The sequence below is a fragment of the Elephantulus edwardii genome, unplaced genomic scaffold, assembly GCF_000299155.1.
Source record: "Elephantulus edwardii isolate Elephantulus edwardi_28Jun2011 unplaced genomic scaffold, EleEdw1.0 scaffold00076, whole genome shotgun sequence".
Lineage (NCBI taxonomy): Eukaryota > Metazoa > Chordata > Mammalia > Macroscelidea > Macroscelididae > Elephantulus > Elephantulus edwardii.
In genome coordinates, this window is record NW_006399826.1 from 4,372,414 (window position 1) to 4,399,069 (window position 26,656).

General features: G+C 42.7%; 1 protein-coding gene across 3 annotated transcripts in view; it reads left to right on the forward strand.

Moving 5' to 3' along the window:
- Positions 1 to 26,656, forward strand: part of FHOD3 (formin homology 2 domain containing 3) — a 535,358-nt gene that overhangs the window by 222,673 nt on the left and 286,029 nt on the right. For all 3 annotated transcript variants that reach the window (XM_006889190.1, XM_006889191.1, XM_006889189.1), the window contains exon 5: positions 5,241 to 5,346. In XM_006889190.1, the coding sequence (XP_006889252.1) occupies positions 5,241 to 5,346 (106 nt within the window). The remainder of the gene's footprint in view (positions 1 to 5,240; positions 5,347 to 26,656) is intronic.

Genomic DNA, 26,656 nt, shown 5'->3' on the forward strand with positions numbered 1-26,656 from the left:
CCAAACTGTTAAATCCAATATGACATTTATGAGATAGTTGGAAATTCAATCACTGGCTGAAAATTGCAAACTATTAACGTATTACCACAATAAAAAGAAACTGTTAAAATGTTAGGGAGCCCTGGTGGCCTCGTAGGTAAGGAGTCATGCTGCCAGCTCAAAGGCGTGCTGAAGAAAGATAGGCTGTCTCCTCCTGTGTGATTTATAGGCTCTGAATACCCACTGGTGCATCAGCTAGGGATCTGTTTTAAGTTGATGGGAAGGAGGGAGAGAGGAAGGGAGGGAAAGAGAGACACACAGAGATACTAAAGTATTCATTTCATATTTAGATATTATTGATATATAATTTTTATATTGATAAAATTTATTATTTTTTATACTTTTTAAAATTTTATTAATCTTAATGAACGTTTACAGAGATTTTGGATTTCCATTCATTCATTGTTTCATTTTTCTCCCTTCCCTCCGCCCCTCCCCAGTTTGCTCTTTTCTTTGAAAAGTAAAAGAAAAATTCTTTCATTGTTATACAATCCTCCCCTCCCCCAGGACACTCCACTATGCAACCTTCATTCTGGACTCTTGTCATAAGCATAATACCCAATCATTTATCGCTTTTAAACTGTTCTCTCCCTCATCTGTTTCAATGCAGTATACATAATTTATCCAATTTTTCCAGAGTCTCACTGCAGCCCTGATGTCAGTCTCGTTCTACAACAGTGGCACTATGCAGTATTTGTCTTTTTGTGACTGAGATACATAATCTTAAAAAGAATTTATTTTGGGGATACATATTGGAATATCATGAGTCAAATGATGCCATTTTTAGATTTGCTTCAAAATAATACGGGGGGTGGGAAGGATGAGATTACAACTGGAACAAGACTGGATTGACTTGTATGGTACCTGTGCTACTTGATGAAGAACTCAAATGTAGAACAAATTTAGACTTTTTTGCTTTTACACATCCCTTTACTGTACTCACTGGTATAATTCTCTGAATTCTCGGGGCAGTTATTTCTATCTTTCTTCAGCAAATGAATATTTTTGGGGAGACTTTGCCAGATCCATGTAAGCAAGGAGAACGTCTTAAAGGAAATTTACAAGGATACTTGTTTACCATCTGTTTCGAAATCCATATACATATTCACAAAACAGCACTGTACTAGTGAGAGCAATGCCTAAGACACTGAGTGACTTCCCCAGGCAGCAAGCTGTCTGGTTGCTGTGACTGCCTTCCTTTCCACACCTCCACCATCTCTTCTGTGTTCTCTATCTGAGAAGGCTCTCTTTGAAAGGAGACTTTAAGGGCCAATAAAACAGAGACATTGGCCATCTGGCTTGAGTTGACTATTCCTGGGCTAATAAGAACCACTAAAAAAAGTGATCATATGTCTGTTATAGAAATTACTCCTTAATTCAGTAGCTTTAGGAGATGTATTTTTAAAAATCTAGTACATCACCCATTTGGCAAACATTCCCAATGTATTTCATAAATTTGTATTCTCTAAGCAGCTTATCTACATAAGTCCATAGTCTTTAGTTAAGGCCCCAGATTCTTTCTATAAACACTGTCTTGCCTACCCAGGGCCTTTGCCAAATGCCAGACAGTAAATTCTCTGCTATATTAATATTAGTGATTAGCCTGAGTGGTTTCTTGAGAGCCCCTTCTCACTCTTTCACCATGAAGTCATGTGTGAATCTAGTTTTAGTTAAAGTAATAAACATTTGTTACATGCTTGGAAAAAGTTTCAGACTAGACATGAGCTCATCTAAATGTTCACTTTTCACATGTGCTGGTGGAAAGGGATATGGATGGAGAGAGAATTATTTCTTTTATTTCCTTGTTACATAGGAGTGTAAAGTAATTTTCCAAAGAGTCCTGATATTGTCCCATTTTCTCTTTCTTCCAAGGCCATGATTATCTTAAATGTCTGAGCTAACACAGCTGTCTTTCATTACCCCCTCCCCCACGTGCCCTCTCACCACATTAACAGCCCTTTCTGGGTTCAAAGGGAGCCTGGGCCTGCCTGCCCACATTTAGCTCAAGTCCCCCATCCATATAATTGGAAAATGCCATAAAATCAAAATAAAGGGCTGATTTCATAGAGGGACAGGAGAATGATGCCAATTTGTCTAAAGTGTTTCGTTTTCCTTTTTTTGGAGATACACCCTGGTTGCTGACTACGCCTGTAATAACCTTTCATTATTCTATTAAGCTTTCTGCTTATTTACATCTTTGAGGTTTTTACATTTTTTTTACTTTGTTATTACAATTTAAGTTGAATGTTCCACTCTTATTCTGGATGCATTTGAGACAAGGGGTGCATTCTGGATGCATTTGAGACAACTGTTCAGCTTTAGAAATTACCTGAAACTGGTGGTGAAAAAAAAATCCCTGTTGATAGAGCTTCATAGAACTTAATACTACAGAAAAATTATTAAGTTTGGGGTCACAGGGCATGGCGACTGTGTGACAGTAGTTCATGATCTTGACCGTTCTTGAGTCTTAGTACCTTTATCTGTAAAGAGAAGGCAGAATTAGATTGCTGTTGTTATTAAGTGCTGTTGAGTTGATTGTGACGCATGGCAACCTATGAACAACAGATCTGAACCCTGTCCTATCCTGGGAGCCCTGGCCCGGTAGGTAGGAAGTTATGCTGCCAACAGTGTTCCCGAGGAATGTGAGAGAAAGTTTTATTATCCTTGCCTCCAGTGCACCATTTCCAAGACCTGTCTGTCCTTTTGGAAGCCCAGGGAATATTTAGCACTTTTCTCCCACCCATAACTCAAAAGGCATTGATTGATTCTTCTATGATCCTTATTCATTGCAAGTTGTTGTTGTTGTTGTTATGTGCCATCAAGTTGCTTATGACTCATAGTGACCCTATGTACAAGAGCTCTAAATGCTGTTCTATCCTGTGCCAACCTAGCCATCTCAAACGCACTTATTCCCACCGGTCCAGTCACAGAATCGATCCATCTCACCGAAGGTCTTCCTCTCCTTTGCTGCCCCTCCACTCTGCCAAACATGATGTCCCTCTCCAAGGACCAGTCCCTCCTTGCAACATGCCCAAAATATGTCAGACGAAGCTTCAGAATCCTTGACTCCAGGGAACACTCTGGCTTCACCCTCTCCAGGACAAATCTGTTTGTTCTCCTAGCAGTCCATGGTATATTCAACACTCTTCTCCAGCATAGTAAGTAATTAAAAAAAATTAGATTAGTGATTTTCAAATTGGATGTTCTTTGGAATTACCTGTGGATTTTAGTTGTAAAACCTGTGGCTTTGTGATTAAATCAGTCTGGCAGGTCTTTGCTGCTGATTTTTTTTTTTTAAATTTTATAATCTGGTCATGATGCTGAACCCTGTGCCATTGGGGTGTCAGATGTCATAATGGTTGCCCTTGGTGGACAGTGTTTGGTGGAGCTCCCAGTTTAAGACAGTTTAAAACAGGTTTGGAAGCAGGAGTGGCATCCACTTCCTAAACCGCTTGCCTCTGGAAACTCTAAGAACTTGGAGAAGTGATGTTAGTTACAGAAAGGCTTCAGGCCTTTTGTCCATAGGGTGGCTATGAGTCCTGCTCTACTTGACAGCAATCAACAACAACAGCAAGTTTTGTATTGATTTTCATGCAAATTTCTTGTACACTATGTTTATCATTCATGTACACTGTTCTTAACCTATCCCTTCATGCGCATTGTGTTTTCAAGGATTCATATTTGTTTTAAAAGCTCTCCAGGGGGTTGTAATGTGATCCAGGCAGGGTGAGAGCCGCCAGCGTGTTTCATCACCTGGCCAGCCTGCCTGTCGGATGCAGATCTAGGCCTTCCTGGACCTGCTCTGTTGCTGCCCATTTAGGAAGTTTGGAGTCAGGCTGGCTATTCTGCCTTTCTCACAGTTTCCTGTGATGCTCATCTGGAGCCCTCACTTTGAGGACCTCGGGATTTGATGCCTCCCCTGCCCAGACTTCTGTGATCAAATCTACCACCCGCAAGAAGCAGCTCTTTTGGTTACCCAATGAACAAGCTAAGCACCGGTTTACTTACTAATCTGAAGTGAATAACCTCACATTGTTTCACCACATTCAAGATTCTGCTTCTTGATTTGGCTGACAACTGTTTCTCTCCCAACCCCACAGCACTGCCCTACAGAACCAATGCCTCCCTCTTTCCAAATTCACATTCCGCACATGAATAGCCTGTGTTTACTTTGATTGTTTGGTAATTTGCCTCTGTCACTGAGGAATCATGGGATTGGTTGCCTGGGTTCTGCCTCTTCACTTATTCTGAAAGCACCTCCCCAAGGATGCTGGAGATACCACTGATGAGCTCAAGACATTTGTACAATCCTTATAACCAAGGTCCAGTCTAGTTGCCATTAAGTCCATTACAACTTGTAGGGTCCTGTGGGTATCTGTGCTGCTTTGAACTTTCAGCAGATAATTTGTCTGGCAATCACCAGACCTTTCTTCTGATATGCCTCTGGATGGGCTTGAACCTTTGGCTGTGTGGTTAGCAGCTGAGCACATTTGTTGACTAGAGTCATTAAGGATATCTGGTCAAAACCGAACTCAGATGCAACTGCTGTGAAGGTGGCTCCCTCCCATAGCGACACGCCATCCGGTTTCTTAGGCTCTAAATCCTACTGGGGAGGTGACTGCCCGTCTTTCCCTGCGAAGCCTCTTGTGGCTTCAAACCACCAGAGAATCCTTTGGGTTAGCAGTGTGACGCGCTGCAGATCATGCCACTAGTGCGCCCTTAAAGACCTCTGATAGAACACATAAATGGCTGTAAATCCTCCTCCTGTGTTATTTACAGCCTCTAAAAACCTGCTGAGGGTCAGCTATGATTAGGCTCCGACTCAATGACACTTGATGACAACAATTTTGGAAGAATATATTTCCTACAGTTAAAAACCAGAAAGATTCAGAGGCCTGGGAGAGGTTATGTGGAACCTGGCAACTTCGACAGAAAGAGAAACAAAACACCTTGATATTCTTGACCTCAAGGGATTCATTTACCTTGTGTTTCTTTGATTGCTCAGTGGCCAGTATTTGGTCTTTGGTGAACAACAATGTGAAGATTAGCTGTAATATTTTTCTGGCAACAGTTAGGATGCCCCATTGAATGCAGCTGAACAATCCTTGGGTTATAATTTTTACTTCAAAGGTTGTACATATATAGCCTGGAAGGCGAGGGACAGACTTTGAAGCATTTTCACCCCCTTTCTTTCTTGGCAGGATGACAAGGATCTGGTGCATGAGTTCGTAGTGGCTGAAGGTCTGACGTGTTTGATTAAAGTGGGAGCAGAGGCCGATCAGAACTATCAGAACTACATCTTGAGGGGTAAGTCATGACTGGGTAGGCATGCCCTCACCAGCCCCTGGAGGGTCCTGTTCAGATTCAGGAGCAAGATGGTCAAGTGACCAAAGATCTGTCCATTACATTTTTGTCATTGGCTCATTTTCCTGTCACTTGGGATCTCTTGTGGGTTATAAAGAAAATTAAGACTACTGGCTCAGTTCTTTAGCGTCTTTCTTAACTGGTGAAGTAGGGACGCACTAAGGGACTCTGGGTAAGGATTGCATTTTAAAGCTATTTTTTGCTAACTGCTCTTGTTTAGTCTGACTTATGGTGACCTTGCACACAATGGAGTGAAACGCTGTCCATTCTTGAGCCATCGTCACGATCAGTTCTGGATCAGATCATTGTGGTCCCTTAACCAGAACATTGTGGTCCCTTAAGTTGTACTCTAAGTGCCACTGAAAACTGTTGAGCATCATAGCAACACTTCAGCTTCCCTCACATGTGGGTGGTGACTGCCTGTGAGGAGCACTGGCTGGAATGAGCATGAGTCTCCTCCCTGGAAGGCGAGAATTCCAGTACCAGATCACCTTTGCCTCTGAAGGTCAGCGGTAAAACCTCTCAGAACCACAGTTGTCATTGTTGATGTGTTCTGTTGAGTTGGAACTGACTCACACTGACCCTCCAGTGACTTTTCAAGGGTAGTCGATCACATGGAGGAGATTGCTCATCCTTCTCCCATGGAGCAGCTGGTAGATTCGAACTGCATGCCTTTGGGTTTGCAGCACAGCTTCTTACATTTGTCCACTAGAGCTCCCACAAAACCAGAGAGACTAGGTAATTTCTTAAGAGAAAGAAAAATTTAATTCAATTTTTTAAAAGTCATTAAATTTTTAATTAAATTTTTTTAGTTTTAATTAACATTTTTAATTTTTTAATTCAATTTTTCATTCATGTCAGAGTGCACATTTTTTTTTTAAATAGTGAGTGCTCACCATTGACGTTGCCTGGTGCTCAGGAAAATCCTGTACCTACTCCCTGCTGTGGAGCTGATTCTAACTTGTGTCAACCCTATGTTGTTGTTATGTACCATCGAGTTGCTTGCAACTCATAGCGACTCTATGTACAACAACTCTGCTCTGTCTTGTGCCAATTGCACTGTCTCCGATACACCCATCCCGATTACCCCAGTCACTGAATCAATCCACCTCATAGAGGGCCTTCCCCTCCTGCGCTGTCTCTCCACCCTCCCAAGCATGATGTCCCTCTCCAAGGACCGGCCCCTCCTTACAACGTGTCCAAAGTATGTTAGATGGATCCTCAGAATCCTTGCCTCCAAGGAGCTGCCTGGTTTAACCCTCTTCAGGATGAATCTGTTTGTTTTCCTAGCAGTCCATGGCACCCTCAATATTCTTCTCCAGCACCACAGCTCAAAGGCATCAATTCTCCTTCTATCCTCCCTAGTCATTATCCAATTCTCTGATGTATAACAAATGATTGCAAAGACTATGGCCTGTATCAGACGCACATTAGTCTCCAGAGAGACACCATTGCTTTTCAGAACTCTGGAAAAGTCCCTAACAGTAGACTTTCCCATGGCAATACATCTTTTAATTTCCTGGCTATTGGTGCCTAGAGTGTTGACTGTGGAGCCAAGCAAACTAAAGCTGTGAACTATCTCAATCTCTTCACCATCCATCCTGATGCTGCCAATTGGTCCAGTGGTGAAAATATTTGTCTTCTTGACATTGAGCCTCAATCCATATTGAAGGCTGCACTCCTTAACCCTCTGCAACAAGTGCTTCAGGTCCTCCTCAGTTTCAGCAAGCAGAGTTGTGTCATCTGCATAACGCAGATTGTTGATAGATCTTCCACCAATCCTGATCCCACATATCTCCTCATAGAGCCCAGCCTCCTGGATAATCTGTTCTGCGTACAGGTTGAAAAGGTATGGAGACAGGACACATCCCTGGCGTACGCCCTTCCCAATTTTGAACCATGCAGTATTTTCTTGCTCTGTTCTGACAACTGCCTCTTGGCCCAAGTATACGTTTCGTATTAGACCGATCAAGTGTTCTGGGATTCCTATTCTCAGAGTGAGCCACAGTTTGTTATGATCCACACAGTCAAATGCCTTTGCATAATCAGTGAAACACAGATAGACACACCTCTGGTATTCCCTGCTTTTGGTCAAGATCCATCTAACATTAGCTACAATATCCCTAGTGTCACGACCTCTTCTAAACCCAGCCTGGACTTCTGGCAGTTCTCTGTTGATGTGCTGTTCCAGTCATTTTTGGATGATCTTCAGTAGAATCTTGCTTGCATGTGAAATCAATGATATTATTCTGTAGTTTCCACACTCTGTTGGGTTCTGTAGTTTCCACACTCTGTTGGGTCACCCTTCTTTGGGATGGGAACAAATAAGTGATGTCAACCCTATATAGGACATTCCTACGCCATAAGGTCTCCAACCTTGTGAATCTGTACACGGGCAGGCTGCCACATCTTTCTCCTGTGAAGCAGCTGATGGATTTGATCTATCAGCTTTTGGGTTAGCAGCCCCACAGTTAACCTATTGTACCACCAGGTCTCCTTGAATTACCATACAGAGGCCGACTGAGCGCAGTGGCTGCACAAATTCCCAGATGGTGCATTGTGTGGGCAGCTCTCCCTGCCCATGAAAGAGTGTGCTGGTGTAGCATATCTCAGCTAGGCCTTATATACTGTTTTTGAATGAATGCTTTTTGTGACATTCACAGTGGCCTATTAATTCAGTGTTTTCATTTGCATCTGAAAGATGCCAGAAGCAATTACCGAGTGCTTAAGCCCAGCCAGGCTCAGGGGTGAGTCCTTTCAACCACTTGTTGCTTCTCTGTCCATGAAGAAAACACTCAAGGATCCCTCGTGGCACAGCTGTTAAGCATTCAGATGCTAACCAGAAAGTCAGTTGCCTACACCCACGAGTCATTCCAAAGGAAAAAGATGTGGCAGTTGTCTTCTGTGAAGATGTGCAGACTTGAAAACCCTGAGACAGTTCCCTGCTGTCCTCTGAGGTCGTTGTGACTTACATTTGACTGAAAGGCAGTGAGTTTGGGTCAGGGCTCTTCTCAAAATGTAGGGAGGCCCCATGTTTCCACTGCCTTCGCCATGGACTTGCCTTCATGCTTTGCTTTTCAAATGTTGGTCGTGTATTGAAGGCTAGAAAGCTCGCCATGTCCTGTCTTGTAAATGAGCAAGCCCTCACTCCTGCCGGGATTATGCAGGATGCCCTCTTTTCTGTGGAATGGAGATGCTTTCACATTCCCGCCCCACATCCACGCATCTCTAGAGACTCCTGGGAATCCATGTGCTCTGCGCAGACGCCAGCACATTCTGTCTAAGCAGATGTCTGGGGAGTAGAGATGTGCATTTAAAACCTCTTAAATGGAGATGGCACGTTTCCTGTGTGTGACTTCTGTATTTTCATACAAAAAGACCATCTTTTTTACAGGTTATGTTCCCCTGTGTGACTGAAGAGCTTTGTACATCAGTGTTTTTTCAGGTTACAGACAGCAGCCACTCAACATTTGCCACCAAGTGGCAAATGTCTTAGTTGTCTTTGTCCCCCATGAGGTGTACTGAGTGCTCTGAAGAAGTTGTGTATTGTAAAGTTTCCTCAGGTGTGTGCAGTCTTGTACGCGTTCAACTTAAAAGAAAACAAGAACATTTGGAAAATACAGTACGTTTCTGCTTGTGTTGCTGGAGTGGTATGGATTTGTCTTTATTTTTGTGTGCAGCCCTCCGTCAGCTCTTTTAAGACCCAGGCATCTGTTGCTTTTCCTTTAGGATGTATCTGCTGAGACGTAAAGATAGGTTTTGAGTTTCAGTGCAGCCAGGAGCCCTCCAAAAATATGAGTCGGCTGCTGGGAAGAGGTCTTAAATGTACAACATGTAAAAATAATATTTGTCTGACTTATTATTGTTGGATGGTTATACCTAATGATCTAAGGGTTTGGGGTTTTTTGCCCCCTCTGATAGCTGGTATTTAATGTAAATCTACTGTAGAATTTTATTTCTCACACTAATTCCTATTGAAGTCTGGCCTATATTCTTGAAAACTTCAACTTTCCACACACATCACTGAGGTTTTACTGTGTGTAGTTCTGATGTCAGAGGCTAGGGACCTCTGCACAATTTGATGCTGCATTAGAGATTTGCCTGTGAGGTATGGGGCCTGATACACTGGCAATATCACATATGATTTATATGTTTAGCAATTTTATATAGGTGATAGTGACTCACTGATAGCTTGGTGGTAGAATTTTCATTTTCAATTCAGGAAACCTAAATCTGATTCCCTGGAAGTGTGTTTCTTGTGAATTTATCACCTATCTCTTAATTGGGGGCTTATATGTTGCTGTGATGCTGAAATGTGTCAGCAAGATTTTCAGACCATACATACAGTGTGGCTGGTGGAGGATGGCAGGGATGAATTTTACTGCCTTCGTAAAACAGAAGAATTCCAGTCAACCACAAATCAAGGACAATTCTAGTGAGGAATATGCCTTCACATGCTACACTTTTCTGTAATTCTTTTTTTTTTTTAGTTTTTTAAATTTTTCTACTAGTTTATTTACAAAATTAAAGTACAAATTTGAAAACATTCTTTCTGAAATTCTAATACCAGTTATCTCTCCCACAGCTCTCACTACTACACTAGTTCTTGCAATGGCCACACAGAACTCACACACCACACTCGCAGGTACAGGCATTTTTTTAGCAAGTAATAGATTACTTCACTGCGTCTTTGAATTGTGGTGCTGAAGAAGAATAATGACTATTCCATAAATCACCAAAAGAGCAAACAAGTCTGTCTCTGAGGAAGAGTAACTAGGGTGCATCTCCCATACTTTGGGCATGTTGTCAGGAGAGACTGACCTTGGAAAAAGACATCATGCTGGGAAAGGTGGAAGATTAGAGAGAAGAAGACCCTCAACAAGGTGGATTGACATAGTGACTGTTAACAGTGGAATTGAACATTTTGCAGGTTGTGAGTATGGTACAGTATAGGGCAAGGTTCAGATCTATTGTTCATAGGGTCACTGTGAGTTAAGTATACTTGGTGGCACGTAACAACAACAACAATAGCAAGTTCAGATCAAAAATACTCAGGATACAATTCTTCAATCAGAAAAAATCTCCTCTCATTTGTGTTCCCAGGAAGGCCTTTCTCTGACCCAGCCATGTGGCTTTGGCCTTTGCCCTATGAACTGGCAAGGTTCACAAAGCTCTTTCAGTTCTGTTAATTATGTGACACCTTCTCCTTGCAATCAGTAATCTTTTTTTTAATGAAATTTTACTAATTTTAATGAACATTTACAGAGATTTTGTCCATTCATTCATTGTTGCACTATTTTCTCTACCTCCCCCAGTTCATTCCTCTTCCCCCCCATGAAAGTGTTTTAATTGCCCCATTGCCACAGTGCTTGTCAAAACCAGTTCTGATTAATCTCCTTTGTCAGTGTGTCCTTTGCCATTCCCTATCACTCCTCCCCAAGAGAAACTTCACCCTGATTCATAAGGAAAAGGGGATGGCATATTCTCTTAGCTACTTCCTGCTGTAAAGGGACACTGTAGGTTTCAGGATGAAGATCTTCTCTCACTACTCTAAAGGGCCCCTTTGGCAGTAGGAAACACATAGACTATTATGGAGATTGATTTTGGAATTTAGATGCACTGTTATCAGTTGGCTTCGTCATCCATGTTCAATCCTTGAAGATGTATCATGAAGCTGTTGCACCCTAGAAGACACAATTTTAACTAACAAGTTAAAAGCACATGAGTCAAAAATTAAAAGCAATAATATTCCAAGTAGAGGTTCTAATAGTGGCACAAATCAAGTTACAGAGGGAAGGTAGTTCTTAAAATAAAAGGCTTCAATATTGACTAGCACTTTGTCTATTATAGTATGAAGGTTAGGAACCACAAGATGTAGAGGCTCAACTATGTCATTTATTGTTCTTAAGTCCTGGACCAAATTCCATCTACCACTGGGTTGTTTTACAGCTCAGAAGCCCGCATGCAAGGCAGAGGTGAAATGAGGAACTGCTTATGAGGTTTTCCGTCAATTCCAACAACTAAGAAATAGTGAGAAGAGTTGGGACCTTAGAAGGGTTTTAGGACCAAATAGTAGGCTCTTGTGTCCAGGAGAAAATGAATATACTTATCAGTAATGTTAATGCTCACCCACAGCTCTTCTGGGAGGATCTAAATCATTGAAGCGTCCTCCTTTGTTTCCAGCTGGGAGCTGGGGCCTGTCAGTCCTGTCAGCCACGAGGACCTGTGGGCTGCTCTTGGCCATGTGTCCTTCAAATTCACACTTAAAGCAAGTGAGTGAGAGCTTCCTCTCTACTCCCTTGCCTATATGTGGCTCTCATCTGTGTGGTGGAGTGGCCCTGGGGGAGGGTTTGTAAAACAAGGAATGATTTTTTTCTTTTACTTTTCTGAGAGGGTACTGTACTGGGGGGCGAGGCTTGAGAGGGGAGAAATGGGCAACAGTGGATGAATGGAAATCCAAAGCCTCTGTAAATTTTTACTGAAATTAATAATAAATTTAAATTTAAAATATTTAAGTTAGAGTAAGGAAGGCAATGGATTTATAACTGCTCATGCTAATAACACTATATCATGGCATGGAGGAGGAATAGTGGAACTGTATCCACATTTACAATTTTCTTCTTACCAAAACCATTTATGGAAAATAGGAACTGCATTGGAACATGTATTTCTGGATTGGAAATGATGATATTGTTAATATTTCTAGCCTTAAACTTAAAATATTATATTGTTCAAAATTATATTTGTTTAAATTTTTCCCTCTTTTAACAACTGGGATCTAGAGGGAAGAGAAAAGACCAGAGAATGGCCAAAATTATTGGGGCAGCTATTGCTGCCAGTTTAAGGCCTATGTCAGGAAAAGAAAGTCTTATTTATAAACAGTGCCACCCAAAGGTAATAAAGGAGGTCAGAATTGCAATCAGTAATCTTATACCTGGAAGTACTTGGTTCTGGTTCCTGGGGTTAGCAGTTCAAGATGAGCTCTGTCTTGCCCTTAGTCTGGTTCTCTTTCACCGCTGCTGCCATAGCTACTGTATTTTGTGCAACAATTTATGGCCCCAAAGATTTGCGACACCCTGCTCCTTTTTTCTTGCTCGTAGTGAGAGTCCTGCTTTCTGCCTCTGAAGTCTAGCGGGATGGCAAAACTGACCAATCTTCATGTTAGTATTCTGCACATTTATCTGCATGTTCTCACCCAAAGAGTGATATGTACCTTATTTACAATATTAGCAAATTAACTGTCCCTTCAGTGGGCTACAAATGCCTAACATTTGCATTGCCGTATTCAGCCACATGGGAAGAGCTACATCCACAATCACTAGGAAAGCCAAATTAATGATCTTCTATAGTACACAGAGTAGGAATAAAGGCCTGGCGATTTACTGCTAAAGACCAAACATGGAAAAAACCCCATGGATTATAATAGTCTGATTTGAACTTGATCTTGGCGGTGCCAGAGGACCAGGCACTGTTTTAGTCCTGTGAGCTTGAGTTTTCTTTTAAGTCTGGACAGCTGATGAGACAATCTGCTTTTGGGGAGAAAAAAAAAGAAATGAGCAGAAACTCATTTCAGCTACTGCTTCTGCTTATATATCAAGGGAGACTATGTCTTAAGATCTAATTTTAGGTGAAGAACATTGACTCACTATTTCACCCAAAGCAAGAATACCACTTAATCGTTAACTAGCCCCTTGCCATTGAATTGGTTCCAACTTAGAGTGAACCATACATCAGGTAGAGCACAACAGTCCTGTAGCGTTTCCAGGACTGTAAATCCTCATGGAAGCCTTGTTGTTCTCTCTCCAGCAGCTGGTGAATTCAAACTACCAACCTTATGGTTAGCAGCCAGATGCCTTGATCACAGGGCTACTCCTGCTAACCACCTCATCATTAAATACCTCAGTCTCTCTCCGAGTTTTTAAAAGCTAGGCATGATGTTAAAATGCACTAGTGCAACTTTTTCACTTTAGAAGAAAATGTCAAATATTTTGTTTACACATACAGTATGTTTTAAAACAATTTAAAAATTATTATTAACATTTAAAAATGGTGAGATTTTATGTGGGTTGTTTTTTTTTTAAGTCTAGATTTCAGTCTTCTTTGGAAAAACCAATAGTAGAAAATTTTAATGTCTTGCCAAATCCTGCTCCACAACATAGCACCGTAGGGGGGGAAATACCACATGTATCAACAGATATCTTAATGAAGATTAGGACTTATGGCCAAGTGGGTTTTCCCCCCTGTATCTATAAACCAGAAATTGAATTATGGCAGAAGCCCACCCCCCGAAATAAAAATGTTGGAGAGAGAGCGACACAGCAGCATGATCAAATGGGCAGTTAAAGCGACATCTCCTGTCTTAAGAACTGTGGAAGTCTGTATTTTGTCACTTCAGAGGTAAGGAGAAGAGCAGAGGTTGGGTTCAGACTTGAGACAGCGGAAGGTGTGGATGGGCCAAGTTGGCGCCAGCAGGAGGAAATGGGAACAGAAAGGGAGAGCTTCTTACTTCCTGAACCAAGGTTAGGTTCTTGGCTGAGGTTCAAGAATCTCTCAGACCTGTTTCCCACTGAACATCCATCCCGACTCTCTTCTCCTTATGCCTGTCCTCTTTGGCAACTAACTGGCTCATAGAAGCAAGCCTTTCTCTTGCATGCTGCTAGACAGTGAGAGATTAATCCTAGTAGCTGCGTGACTAGGCTTTGATGTGTATGACATGCCCTCCCTAGTGTCCTGGTAATGGATTAGACCAGAGCTGCTTGAGACCAATGTCTATGTAGACCAGTGTCTAGGATGGAAACCTCCTCACTTGGTGCCTCTCTTCTTACTGAGTTGCTGCAAGAGCAGCTATTTCCAGTCACTAATCCAGCCTGGAGGGAGCTCTCTCTGGTGGCCCAGTGGCTAAGGAGTTGCATTGTCAAGCCAAAGGCAGGTGGTGTGAATCTACCAGCTGCTCTGCTGCAGAAAGATAGAGCCTCTCCTTCTGTGTATTTTGTTGTTGTTGTTTGACATTGAGTTGAGCACGACTCATAGTGACCCTATGAACAAAAGGCCCGAAGCCTTTCTATAACTATTGTCGTTTATCAAAGTTCATAGTTTCCAGAGGCATGTTGTTGAGGAAGTGGATGGCACTCGGCCTCTGCAAACCTGCTGGTGGATCAAGTGTGAGTCATTTCCAAGTTGGTGACACACAAAAATAATCATGGCCTAATGGGTGGGGAGTTGTGTTCCCAGCCCAAAGGTAGTTGGTTTGAAACCACCAGCTGCTCTATTGAAGAAAGAGGGTATCACCCCAGGCCATTTACTGCCTCTGGAAACATGACTTGATTCCCCCTCAACAGTGGTGACTATGAGCTAGTCATTCGGCACAAATTGCCAATCTCTGTCACCAAACTGAGCTGGCAGTTATTCTATTTGTTCTATCTGTTATGTGTGAGCTCTTAAAATTGTGATGAACATTTAAAAGCAACAGGGTTTGATATGTAAGTATAGAGTTCTTGTTTTCTTTGACAAACCAGGAAGGTTGGACCAACACCATGGGCCTCAATTAGCTGCAGTTGGTAGATGCTGCTCCCTTTCCCTGGGCCATGCTCAACCCAGAAGCACCTGACAAAACAACAACAACAACAATGAGCTCTGTTTGCCAGTCTCCACCACACTTTAATGTTATACTGTGGCTGCTCTGCTTTTCCTGGTACTCTCTGCCTTATTGTATTTAAGTTTGAAACCTCTGATTACTGACATTACAGTCTGTGACTTGAGAATTACCTCTATCTGAAGTAGATGAATGCAGCTTTAAAATAACTCGGCATAAGTTATGATGCCACAGCCAGTTGGAGTTTGATTCTCAACTCACAAGAAACCATTTTTTCTTTTCACAGTAAACTTTTTATTACCAGTTGACGTTTCTCAAAAAATCTTACAAATCTCAGCACTCTGCCTCCTCTCTGACCGAGGCCCTGACACAAGTACTTAAGCCCAGAAAACCCCGTGTCTGCAAGGACATTGCTAACTCTGCTGAGGGAACAGAGGCGAGAGGGTGTGGAGACGATTCTGGTTGGAAGCTTGGTGCATTGATTGACCCCCTTGGTGAAATAACAGTAAGGCTTTCATCTGAATCTTAAATCGTGCACCTGGGAATCTACTCCAGAAAGTCTTTATTGCCTGCTTGTCAGAAAAGAGGTCAGGATGGGTCGCTGTGATGGGAATGCCATAATGTCAAGGCTGGAAAATAAGGCCAGCTCTGGTGGGCTATTGGCAAGAAGCTGCACTACAGTCCCGAAGGCATGTAGTTTGAGGCCACCAGCTGCTCCATGGGAGAAGGATGGGCAGTCTCCTCCCATGCGATTTATTGCCTCTGAAAACTCGCTGGAGGATCAGCTATGAGTTGGTTCTAACACTAAGATACACAACAAGAACAAGATTAGCTAGATTGAAATGAAAACTGTATAAAAATAGGGTGGCAGGAATTTCTTTATAATGGAAACACCACTTTATCTAGTTTTCATTGTGAAAATTGTGATCACTTTGTGTGTTTGTGTGTATACATATATACACACTTGTGAAAGTTGCCATCATTCATTGCAAGAAGAGCATTATAATGTATAAAAACAATGACGAAAGGTTGTTTTTCTTCTTAATTTCTGTCATCCTCAGTGATATGGACACTATTATTTCTATTGATGAATATTAGAGTTAATTTTTTAAAAAATGTTTAAAATTCTGATTGTCATAAGAAGGAAAAATGTCACCTATAATCACACTAATCAGAGACAAAGACAGTGTTCCTTGGGATATATCCATGTCTGTGGGGCTTTGAGGTGGCATAAGTGGTCTGTCCTCATCTACCAACCAGAAAGGTGGCGAGTCAAACCTACCCAGTCACACAGTGGAAGAAAGAGCTGGTGATCTGCTTCTATAAAGCTTACAGCCAAGAAAAAGCTGCACAACAGGTAACATGTCATTCACGCCATTGAACTGTAAATGGGGAAGTTGTGTTGACAGAAGTTTTGGTATGTATGTTTTCATCACAATAAGAAGAGAGAGAGAAACAGAGAGACACAGAGACAGAGAACACGATTGATTGAATGGACAGAGAGAGAAAAGCAAAAGAACCCCCATGACACCTTCTCTTTAACACATGGAGAAGCTGTGATGGCTTAGTGGTAAGGAGTTACGCTGCCAACCCAAAGCTAAATGGTTTGAATCCACCAGCTGCTCTGTAGGAGGAAGATTGGACAGTCTCCTCCAGTGGAATTTACTGCCTCTGAAAATCTGCTTGGGGGGGGGTGTCAGCTGTTAGTTCTGACTTGATGGTACACTACAACAACAACAACAAATGTAGCACATGAGGTTGCCTGAGATAGAGTCAACTCACATTAGCGGGTTTTGATACACAGCTGCTTTGTACATGTATTTTATAAAATGAAGCTCCTCTCATCGTACCTTTTCAATCATGCTTTAGGGAGGCACTGCCCTCAGTCCCAGTGGCAAGGGGAGTAGTTTAAATAATGCACTTCAAAATCCCATGGACTATGCCCCTCTCCTGGTATTGTGACAGCTTTTTTATTTTGGCACACTTACCAATGTCTCTAAGCCTCAGCTTCCTCATCTGATAAAGGGAGAAAGAGAATCTGCTTTATAGTTTAGCGAAGATTAAAGGACATCATTGGATCCAGACAAAGCACTGAGTTGTATGGCTATCATTAATAATTAGAACTATCAAAGTAGTAACCATCCTTGCATGTGACTCTCTGGGAGTTAACTGAATATTGCCCAGCGTGAAATGCCAGGACCAGCCACTGATTTGATAACTCTGTATTTACAGTATTTATGTCTTGTTTGGAATTGGTTTATTGCCCTGCAGAAAGACTGAAACCTTGTTGCTGTTGGGTTGGAAGCAACTCAAAGCAGAACCTTCAGCAGGTTTTTAGAGGTAATAAATAACATGGGAGAAGGTTGCCCATCTCTCTTCCTCAGAGCAGCTGGTGGATTTGAACTGCCTGCTTTGGGTTGCCAGCATTAGTCCTTACTCACTGGGCCACCAGAACTTCCTAGTGCATTTATGCTCTCATCAGCTTTCTCTGTGCTTACCTGCCACAGGTGTACAATCCCAGAGCGATGCAACCTACTAAAGGTTGGTGGTTTTGTGTCCAAGGAGCACCTTAGAAATAAGGCTTGGTGAACTACTCTATTAAAGGGGGAAAAAAATTCAATCCTTGTAAACCCTATGGACAATAATTCTACTATGACATTCATAAGCTTGTCATGAGCAAAGCTGACTCAGTGACAAATGGCTTTAGTACTCCAGGCTTGAGATTGTCATTCCTTGTAATCTTTGTCATTCCTAGTAATTTGGGCAAACAGATGTGTCTTGTAAAAAGTGCAGCGTGCTCCTTGGAGGCAAAGATTTGTTTGTCACACTTTGGGCATGTTTCCGGGAGAGGCTATTCCCTGGAAGGGGACTTTATGCTTGGAAAAATGGAGGGTCAGTGAAAAAGACGAAGACCCCCAACAAAAGAACTGATGAGGTGACTACAGCAATAGCTCAAATGTGTCAGAGATGATGACGATGGCACAGGAAAGGACAGGGTTCAGGACTATTGTTCGTGGGATCTCTGTGAGTTGTACTCAACTTGACGGCACCTAACAACAGCAATGACAACACATTTACTGATACATTTTAAAGTCAGTTTTATAAAAGCAGTTATAATTCTGATTGTCATTGTGTTAAATCCCACCATTTGTGAAGGATTGATATCAATTAATTACTTGAGAATGCGTAAATACCTACACTTCCAATTCCTTGGATGAATCCTTTTTAAGGAAAGAGTCTTCCTTTAATCCTCACATGGCATATATGTTTCCCCTCTTGTTAAAAAATTCATGTCTAGGGAGCTCTGGTGGCCTAGTGGGAAGAAGCTACACTACAATCCCAGAGGTGCGCTGTTCAAATCTACCAGATGCTCTGCTGGAGAAGGAGGGGCAATCTCCTCCTGTATCAGTCAGATCTGATTTGATGGTACACACACACACAAAAAATAAAATAAAATAAAGGTTTGTTTTTTTTTTTTAAAAATGCATGCCTGTCTCGTTGTGGGGTTTATGGGATTTGTTTTTGTTTTCCTCTTTGCTCTTTGTTAATTGGGGCTGTTATTTATCACATAATAGAGAAGATTCTCTTATGTCTTTTGCCCGTTTGTTTAGTTTATAACTTTAGATTTTGAGTTTAATCTCCTAAGGAGAGTGCTCCTAGCCCTCTTTGGATTTTGTTCAGTTTTGGGGTTTTGCCCCAGTCTGGGGACCTCGAGGGCCCGAGTTCCTAACTGTAGCCACCACCTGGGGAGGCAAGGAGTAGAGCTGCCCCTCGTGTTTCCAAGGCTGGAGCAGAAGGCTTCGTCTTTCCCTTGTGGAGAGGATGGTGGGTCTGAACCACCTTTTTGTACTCAGTCAGTCCTTCTCCACTAGGACTGCTTTGTACTCCATGCTGAAAAATCTTTACAAAACATTTTTTTTTTTTAGTTTTGTGTTTTATTTATTTAAGAAGTTCAGGCCTTGACTGCATATTTCCGCAGTGGGTACAGGCGCTCTTTTGGCTGCTGCTTCTTGGTCTTCAGGTTCTCCTCATGCTTGTTGAGCCTTCGGCGCATGACACGTGTTTTCTTGGGCCGCAGATCCAGGGGTTTGTACTTCTTGCCCTTATAGTATTTTCTGAGGTTCTCCTTCTGAGTCTGGTTAATAACAGTGAGAACACGGGCAATGGATTTTCGGACAACTCGGATTTTGGAGAGCTTAGAAGCCGCACCACCTGTCACTTTGGCGACGCGCAGCTGGGAAAACTCCACCTTCAGATCGTCCAGCTGTTTTAACAGCTCCTCCTCCTTCTTGCCGTGAAGGTCCCGAGCCTTGATTTTGACCATGGCTGAGCCATAGAACCTGGCTGCCACCTGACCCAGGCCCTACAAAACATTTTTTATGCTTTGCTAACACGATTTTCTGTTTGGAGTGCCACGGAATTCACTGTACATCACATCCTTGTTTGTCCACAAATTCAGCCAAAGAAATTTCTTCAGAATTGTTAGCCCTATGCACACACTTGCTCATTGATGTCCAGTGAGTTTCTAAGGCTGCACATTTCAACAGGAGGAGACGGCCCATCATTCCCATGGAGCTACTGTTGGACTTGAACTTACAGAGATACACAATCTTTAAATTAGCAGTCTCACTCACTACAGGCTACACCACCAGAGCTCCCTTATATCTCTGCTTGTTCTTGTTAGGTGTCATTGAGTCGAGTACGACTCAATCCCTAGGAACAACAAATATGAACCCTGCCCTGTCCTGTGCCTTCCTCACAATCTCTGACACCCTTGAGCCCGTTGCCGTAGTCACTGTGTCCATCCGCCTGGTTGAAAATCCAACACACCAATGCCCAGAGTTGTTTGCCATTTCTGTACAGGGTGGAATTTTTCCATGGCCAGATCTCATTGCTCTCTGTTAGTGAGTGTTTCCACTTTATTCTTCAGAAGGTGCACCTCTTCTCTCCTCTCTTCTCTGCTCCCCCAGACTTTTCCACAGGATCGGCTGCTGGCTAGGTGCATCTTGATTTCCAGTCATAGTTTCCTTGGCTGGAAATTACATGTGCTCCTCTTTTATAGGGCTTCCAGTTACAAATCTAAGTTTATGATAGAACAGAATGTCTTAAGCAAACTTTCAGCCCCAAACATGGGTGAAAACTATTTTCTTGGCAGATTATTTGCTGGGAAAATATCAGCTGATGTGCTCATAGATTCCTGGATGTTGGAATCTTGAGGGCTCTTGGCAGATGGGGGCCACGTGCTGGGGGGCTGCTGCCCATTTCCTGACGCTGTAGCTTCACCACTGATGAGCGGAAGACCCCTAGCCCAGGTCGCTCTCCAACACCTGATTTGGTAAGTCAGATATCTGAACATCTGCGTCTCAGTCTACCTGTTCCAAACCTGAACCTAAGGTCACTGCAGCCGCACCATCTCCTCTGCAGTTCTGTTCATCGTCTGAGCTACCATGGAGGCCGCTTGCACGCCTTTCTCTCTCTCCCTCTCCAACTGTTTTTGTTATGTGTTGTCAAGTCAGCTGTGACACATTGAGACCCTATGAACAATAGCTCTGAAGCCTTCCCTACCCTGAGCCAATCTCACCATCTTTGACAAACCTGCCCGCATTGCTATAGTCATTATGTCAATCCATCTCATCCACGGTCTTCCTCTCCTGCACTGACTCTCTATCCTTCCAAGGGATGGTCCATCCTGGCAACATGTCCAAAGTGTGTGAGGAGGAGTTTGAAAATCCCTGCCTCCAAGAAACAACCTGGTTTCGCCTTGCAACCATCAGCCATCACATTCTCCCTTTTGGAAGTCCTTCTCTAGCTGCAAAATTCTGATCACCATTTGATCCTTCCTAATCTGATAAGGAGTTGAATTGTCAATGCAAAGGCACGTGAATCTACTAGCTTCCCTAAGAGAGAAAGATGGACCGTCACCTCCCATGCAGTTTACTGCCTCCAAACCTGCTGGAGGATCAGCTGTGAATTGAGTCCTACTCAATGGCACATGACATCATCATCAACAAAAACAATCTTCTCTATTAACCTCCAAGCTAGTCTTCCTGCGACTTTCCGGCCTGCCCCCTCGTAGTTTGTTTTGCACCAGATTAGCGGCATTGACTTTGACCTTCTGTAAGACTGATCTGATCTCCTCGGAACTTGTTCACATCTGTGCTGCAGACTAGGGAGGAGGTCTTGTTAAGTACACCTTGCTTCTACCTTCAGATACCTCCCTGGTTCACTGTTGAGAGAACTGTGTTCTGCCCTCCAGACCTGGCCATATTCCTGGGCAGCCCTTCTTCATCTCTCGTACCTGATACCCCTGCTCGTCCTTTCTTCCAACTCATCCAACAGGAGAGGGCTCAGACACCGCGTTCTTGAGGAGACCTGCCCTGCTCTCCTGGTGATTTGGCCTTCTGTGTACTGTAGTCTGGACATGAACTCCATTGGTAATAACTATGTGTTGAGCCCCCACTCTGGGTCAATGACCTTGTGCTCATTCTCTCCAGTATCCTCGGCTGCCTTATGCTAGTCTCTCTCTTTGTTCTCTACCATCCTTGAGACCAGACCCATTTCAGGAGCTTATTGCACACTGACTGAATGTGAGCAAAGGTGAAGTATCTATGGGAAGATTTCTTAATGCTTTTGGGGAAGCTCTGGTTGCATTAATAATTTGAGTGCAAATCTGAGCAACCTTTAGTTGCGTAGATCCTATTTCTGAGAGACTATATCACACAGGTTCACCTCTTTCTAAAAACTCCAACTTGAGGTGGGGCATAACTGTGCTCTTTAAGGAACTCTGATGACACCCAGGTTAAACATCTGGCTGCCAACTGAAAGATTAGTGGATTGAACCCATTAGCTGTTGTGCGACAATTGGCTTTTGAAGGGTTACAGCTTCGGATCCTATGGGACACTTCTGTAGGGTCACTATGTGTTGGAATCAACTTGACAGCAAAGGATTGGTATCATTCAGTAGATCAAGGTAATAGGCACATTGGTTTCAGATAAGCCCTTTTCCTCCAGATATAATACATGGAGCATAGATTATACTGTATGGCCCTCATTTATATCTGGAAAGACTATTTATATGCCTCTAAAGCAGATGGCTAGTAAATTTCTTGGCGGTAGGAACAGTGTGGGTAGTGTCATCACAGCCTTCATAGATCAGCATCAACCTGGTTCTTGGTTCCCAGATGATAGTTAACAGATAGTGATTAAAAACAACCACAGCCACAGAGAATGAGTGGATGGGAGCAGAGTCTCTAGAGCCATGTCACAGAGTCCTGTCCTTGGTCTTGTTCAGTGTTTTACAAGTAAATTTGGCTAAGTGTAAACTTTGTACTGAGAACTGGCCGCCATGATCAATGTGAAATGTAAGTATAGAGGTAATATGATAAATGATCATGTATGGTTGGAAGCAGGGGTGACATCCACTTCCTAAACAACATGCCTCTGGAAAATCCATAAACTTTAATAAATGTCGATAGTTATAGAGGGGCTTCAGGCCTTTTGTTCATAGGGTCGCTATGAGTCATGCTTGACTTGAAGGTAGTCAGCAACAACAACAACATGGTTTAAAGTGTTTTCGTTTGACTTGGTTTCTAATAAACCCTCACCTCTGGGCCAATAGGCAACAGTGAGGTAGATGGAGAAAAGATTGAAGTGGTCACCGATTTCATTTTACTTTCATTCACTATTAACATTCATGGCAAGAAGTCAAAAGATGTGTTGCATTTGGAAAAATCTGTTGTCAAGGACCGCTCCAAAATACTAAAAGAGCAAGGATATCAGTTTAAAGACTAAGGTGCACCTGATCCAAGCCAAGGTCTCTTCAATTACTTCCTGTGCATCTGAAGGCTAGACAATGAATAAAGATGACAAAAGCATCATGCCTGTGAATTGTAGTGCTGGAGAAGACAATGGGATATCCCATGGACTGCAAAAACATACAGGTCTGCCTTGGAAGAAGTCCAACTAAGGTGCACCTTAGAGGCAAGAATGGTGGAACTCTATCTCAAAAACTAGGGGCCTTTGGGACCTCTGGTGGCCTAGTGGAAAGAAGCTAAACTGTAATCCCAGAGGTATGTGGTTCAAATCCACTAGATGCTCTGCTGGAGAAGGGGCAATCTCCTCCTGTACCAATCAGATCTGATTTGATGGTATACATGCAAAAAAATAATAAATTAAGAAAAACAACAACAACAAAAAACCAAACTGGGGGCCTGTTGTCAAGAGGGAGCAGTTTGTGGGGGAAAAGACATAATGCTGGAAAAGGTGGAGGTTCAGAGAAAGAGGGGGAAACCCTCAACAAGTTAGATTGACACAGTGGCGGTAACAATGGGCTTGAGCATATTAGAGATTGAGAGCTTGCCTGTGAACGGGGCAAGGTTCTGTTCTATTGTTTAAATGTCTCTACATGTCACAGTCAACAAGAAGCGCAACCATCTTATTCTTTGCTTTCTTTACTCTGTCTCTCCTTTCCGTGGCTTCTTAAAAAAATTTGGCTTCCCCTAGAGCCACTCATTGCCAAGTTGGTGAAACCCATTTCTAGAGCCAGTTCTCGAGGCCCCCAGTGCATGGGGTGCATGACACCAGTGCACTCCTAACTTCGGGCACCCTGGCCATCCCATAAATATACTTTTATTCTCCTCTCCCTAGTAACCCTGTTCTGGTGGGCTCTAGCTTGGGTCTGTTGAGTTATGTTTAGGTGTAGTTACAAAAGTCAAAGGCAAAATTATTGCATTTAAAGATTGATCAAGAGTTAGAGCAAAGCCATTTTAGACTGGAGAGAAATTCTGCAAAGAGAGTTGGAAAATTGATGTAAATCTCTTGCCAGTACCAGTAGATCACTGGTGGCTTTCTGCGGCGTACTGTTGAGAATCTGAGGCCGCATCCAGCATCAGCAGGAAAGAGTGCCGTGACTGATTAGTGATGTCTGTCAGCAGTTGAGAGGTGAAGAGTGGGAACACCATGTATAGTATTTTGTTATTCTGGAGAATATTGGACATTTTCAGAATGTCGAGTTCATTTCATGCAAGTGGCAATTCATTTTCCACCAGCTACATTGTACTAGAAATGCTTCAACAGAGTATTTGGGATGCTAGGCTGAGGGGAGGATGCTGCCAGCAGAAACCTTACATGCCTTCCAGCTCTGGAATGCTGGGATTCTCTGTAGAAAGCAGAAAAGAAGAAAGCAAGACTGCTTGATCTCCTTGTTCTAAGAACTCTGTGCATTTGGCTATAGGCTCGCCTAGGCTATCCTCAAGCATATGTGTTCCATTTCCTCTGTAATGAAGGCCATTTAGTGATATGGCAGAGACCCTAACCAGGCCGTTAGAGAAGAAGATGGACTCTTAGTCGTTAAGGAACTAGCGGTCTTGTTAATTTGCAGACATTTAAAGGATTAGTGATTTCATATTGTTGTGCTCATTGGTCAAACCAAACAAAGCAAAGCTGAAAAGGCATGTTAGTGACGCTGAGAGAAGTGTCCCCAGGCAGGACAGCCTCACCTTTGCTGCTGGGCTGGCTCCTTGTGTGTCTTCCTCACCCTCAGTAGCTTTTTTCCCTAATATGTTTTGCTGCTCCACGTTCCTCTTAACAACTAGTTCTTTCTTTTCTTAGTTACTCCAGGGCTAATGAGAGGATTGTATAAAGACCTTCTCTCCCCAAATTGTAGATTTCATTGCTCTTTGTCAGTTTGTGACATCCTCCCCCCAAGTTTTATGTTGTGTTGTTTTTTGTTTGTTTGTTTGTTTTTTGTCGAAGACCTCAATAAGTAAAGATTGGTTGACAGGTTCACTCAGAGAATGTTAATTGAATAGCTTTCAATCAGTCACTGACTCTTGAGTCTGAGTGTAGGGTGGCAGAGAACAACATAAACAAAAATATTAGCAAGTTATGCTAATAAGTCTAAGAATAAGGCGCTAAGGAGAGTGTGGGCTTCAAGTTCAGTCGAGAAGGTGACATACATGCGACGTTCCAGGATTCCACCCCTGAGGATTTGCTGACTTTAGTTATCATAAAGTGGTCCCCAACTCTTTATCTATACCATTAATATCCCTTGAATATACCATGGACTGTCAGAAGCATGAAACAAATCTGTCCTTGGTGTACAGTCCTGTATAATCCCTTTCCTTCATGTGAGCAAGACCTGTGAACAAGGATGTTATATTACGATGTAATTATGGGATGTTGTGTGGCAAAAATGAAAGGATTCAAGATCCTGAAGTAGTTAGTCTTGAGTTGACTGAAGGGGAGTTTATCCTGGGTGGGACTGACTTAAACAGGTGAGTCTGTAGAAGGTCTAGAGGTGAGACCTTCTCTTCTGTCTGCTAACCTTCAAGAAACACGTTGTTATCCTGAGTTCTACAGGTACAATGAGATAAATTCTGCCAGCCATCACCTGAGCTTGGAAGAGGACCCCGAGTCTTAGAGTGACCCCGAGCCTCAGAGAGGACTCTAAGCCTTAGAGTGACCCCGAACCTCAGATGAGACCATAGTCTTAGCTGCCACCTTGATTCCAGTCTTGTGAGACCCTGAGCAGAGGACTCAGCCAAGCTGTCCTTGGCCACTTGCCCCATGGAAACTGTGAAAGAGAGAGAGAGAGAGAGAGAGAGAGAGAGAGAGAGAGAGAGAGAGTGTGTGTGTGTGTGTATTCTAAGTTGTGAAGCTTGTGGTAATCTGCTATGCGGCAGTAGAAAAGTGATATATAAAAACATCTTCATTTGCAAAACAGACTTGTTTGAGCATGCAAGCATTGATTGAAAACATTCAGAGATGGCAGTCGTCCCATCAGGGCACGGGGCAGGTTGAATGAGAGCAGGACTTCTGATATCTGTACCATCCATTCAACCTGAACTGCTCTTGATACACCTGCCATTTCTCATGCGATCCTCCCGTGAGGTCTCCTTACATCCCTCTTGGTGATAACTCATGTGTGTGTTTCAAGTATTGTCATGCCCATTCACATAAAGAACTCTTGGCAGAACACAAATGGATAATTAAAGGAAGAGGGGATTCTGAAGAAAATCAGTGTTTCCCCGTATGAACTGGAAAACAGCAGCCTTCTAAAGCCTGGACTGAGTCTTAGAGAATGGATTTACATGCATTACAGGCAGGTATTCGGGTCGCCTTGAAGGTGATCTGGGCTGTAACATACAGAGGGAGATCGGTTACAGGTGTGAGGACACTGGACAACAAGCCTTACTCTTCTTTCTTTGTACCCTCACCTTTTCTTTTTCCTTCCTGTGTTTACTAACCCAGCATGAGCCCTATGCAGAGAGGTGCAATGGGAGAAGGAAGGGCTCTGGCCAGGGCCCATCACCACAAGGAACTTGGCAGTGATCCTTAGGATGGAAATGAGCTAGTATGAATGGATTTAAGCTAATACTCCATTTAAGATAAAAATCCTGCTATCCTCTTTTTCCACCCTCACCTTGCTGTGTCAGCAATATACTTCCACAGGTAGTTGATAGATTTTAACTAATTGAGTTCTCTATTAATCATTTCAGAAAACACAAGATTTCCCTCCCTTAGGAATTCTTTGGTCTGTGGTTCAACACATGTTTGTTTTTCTGTCATTCAGCTTTTCTCTTTTTATCTAATAATCTTAATATATCCTGTTTCTTGAGAGTATCTTAAAATATGAAATATCCAGTTGAATCCAGAATTTGT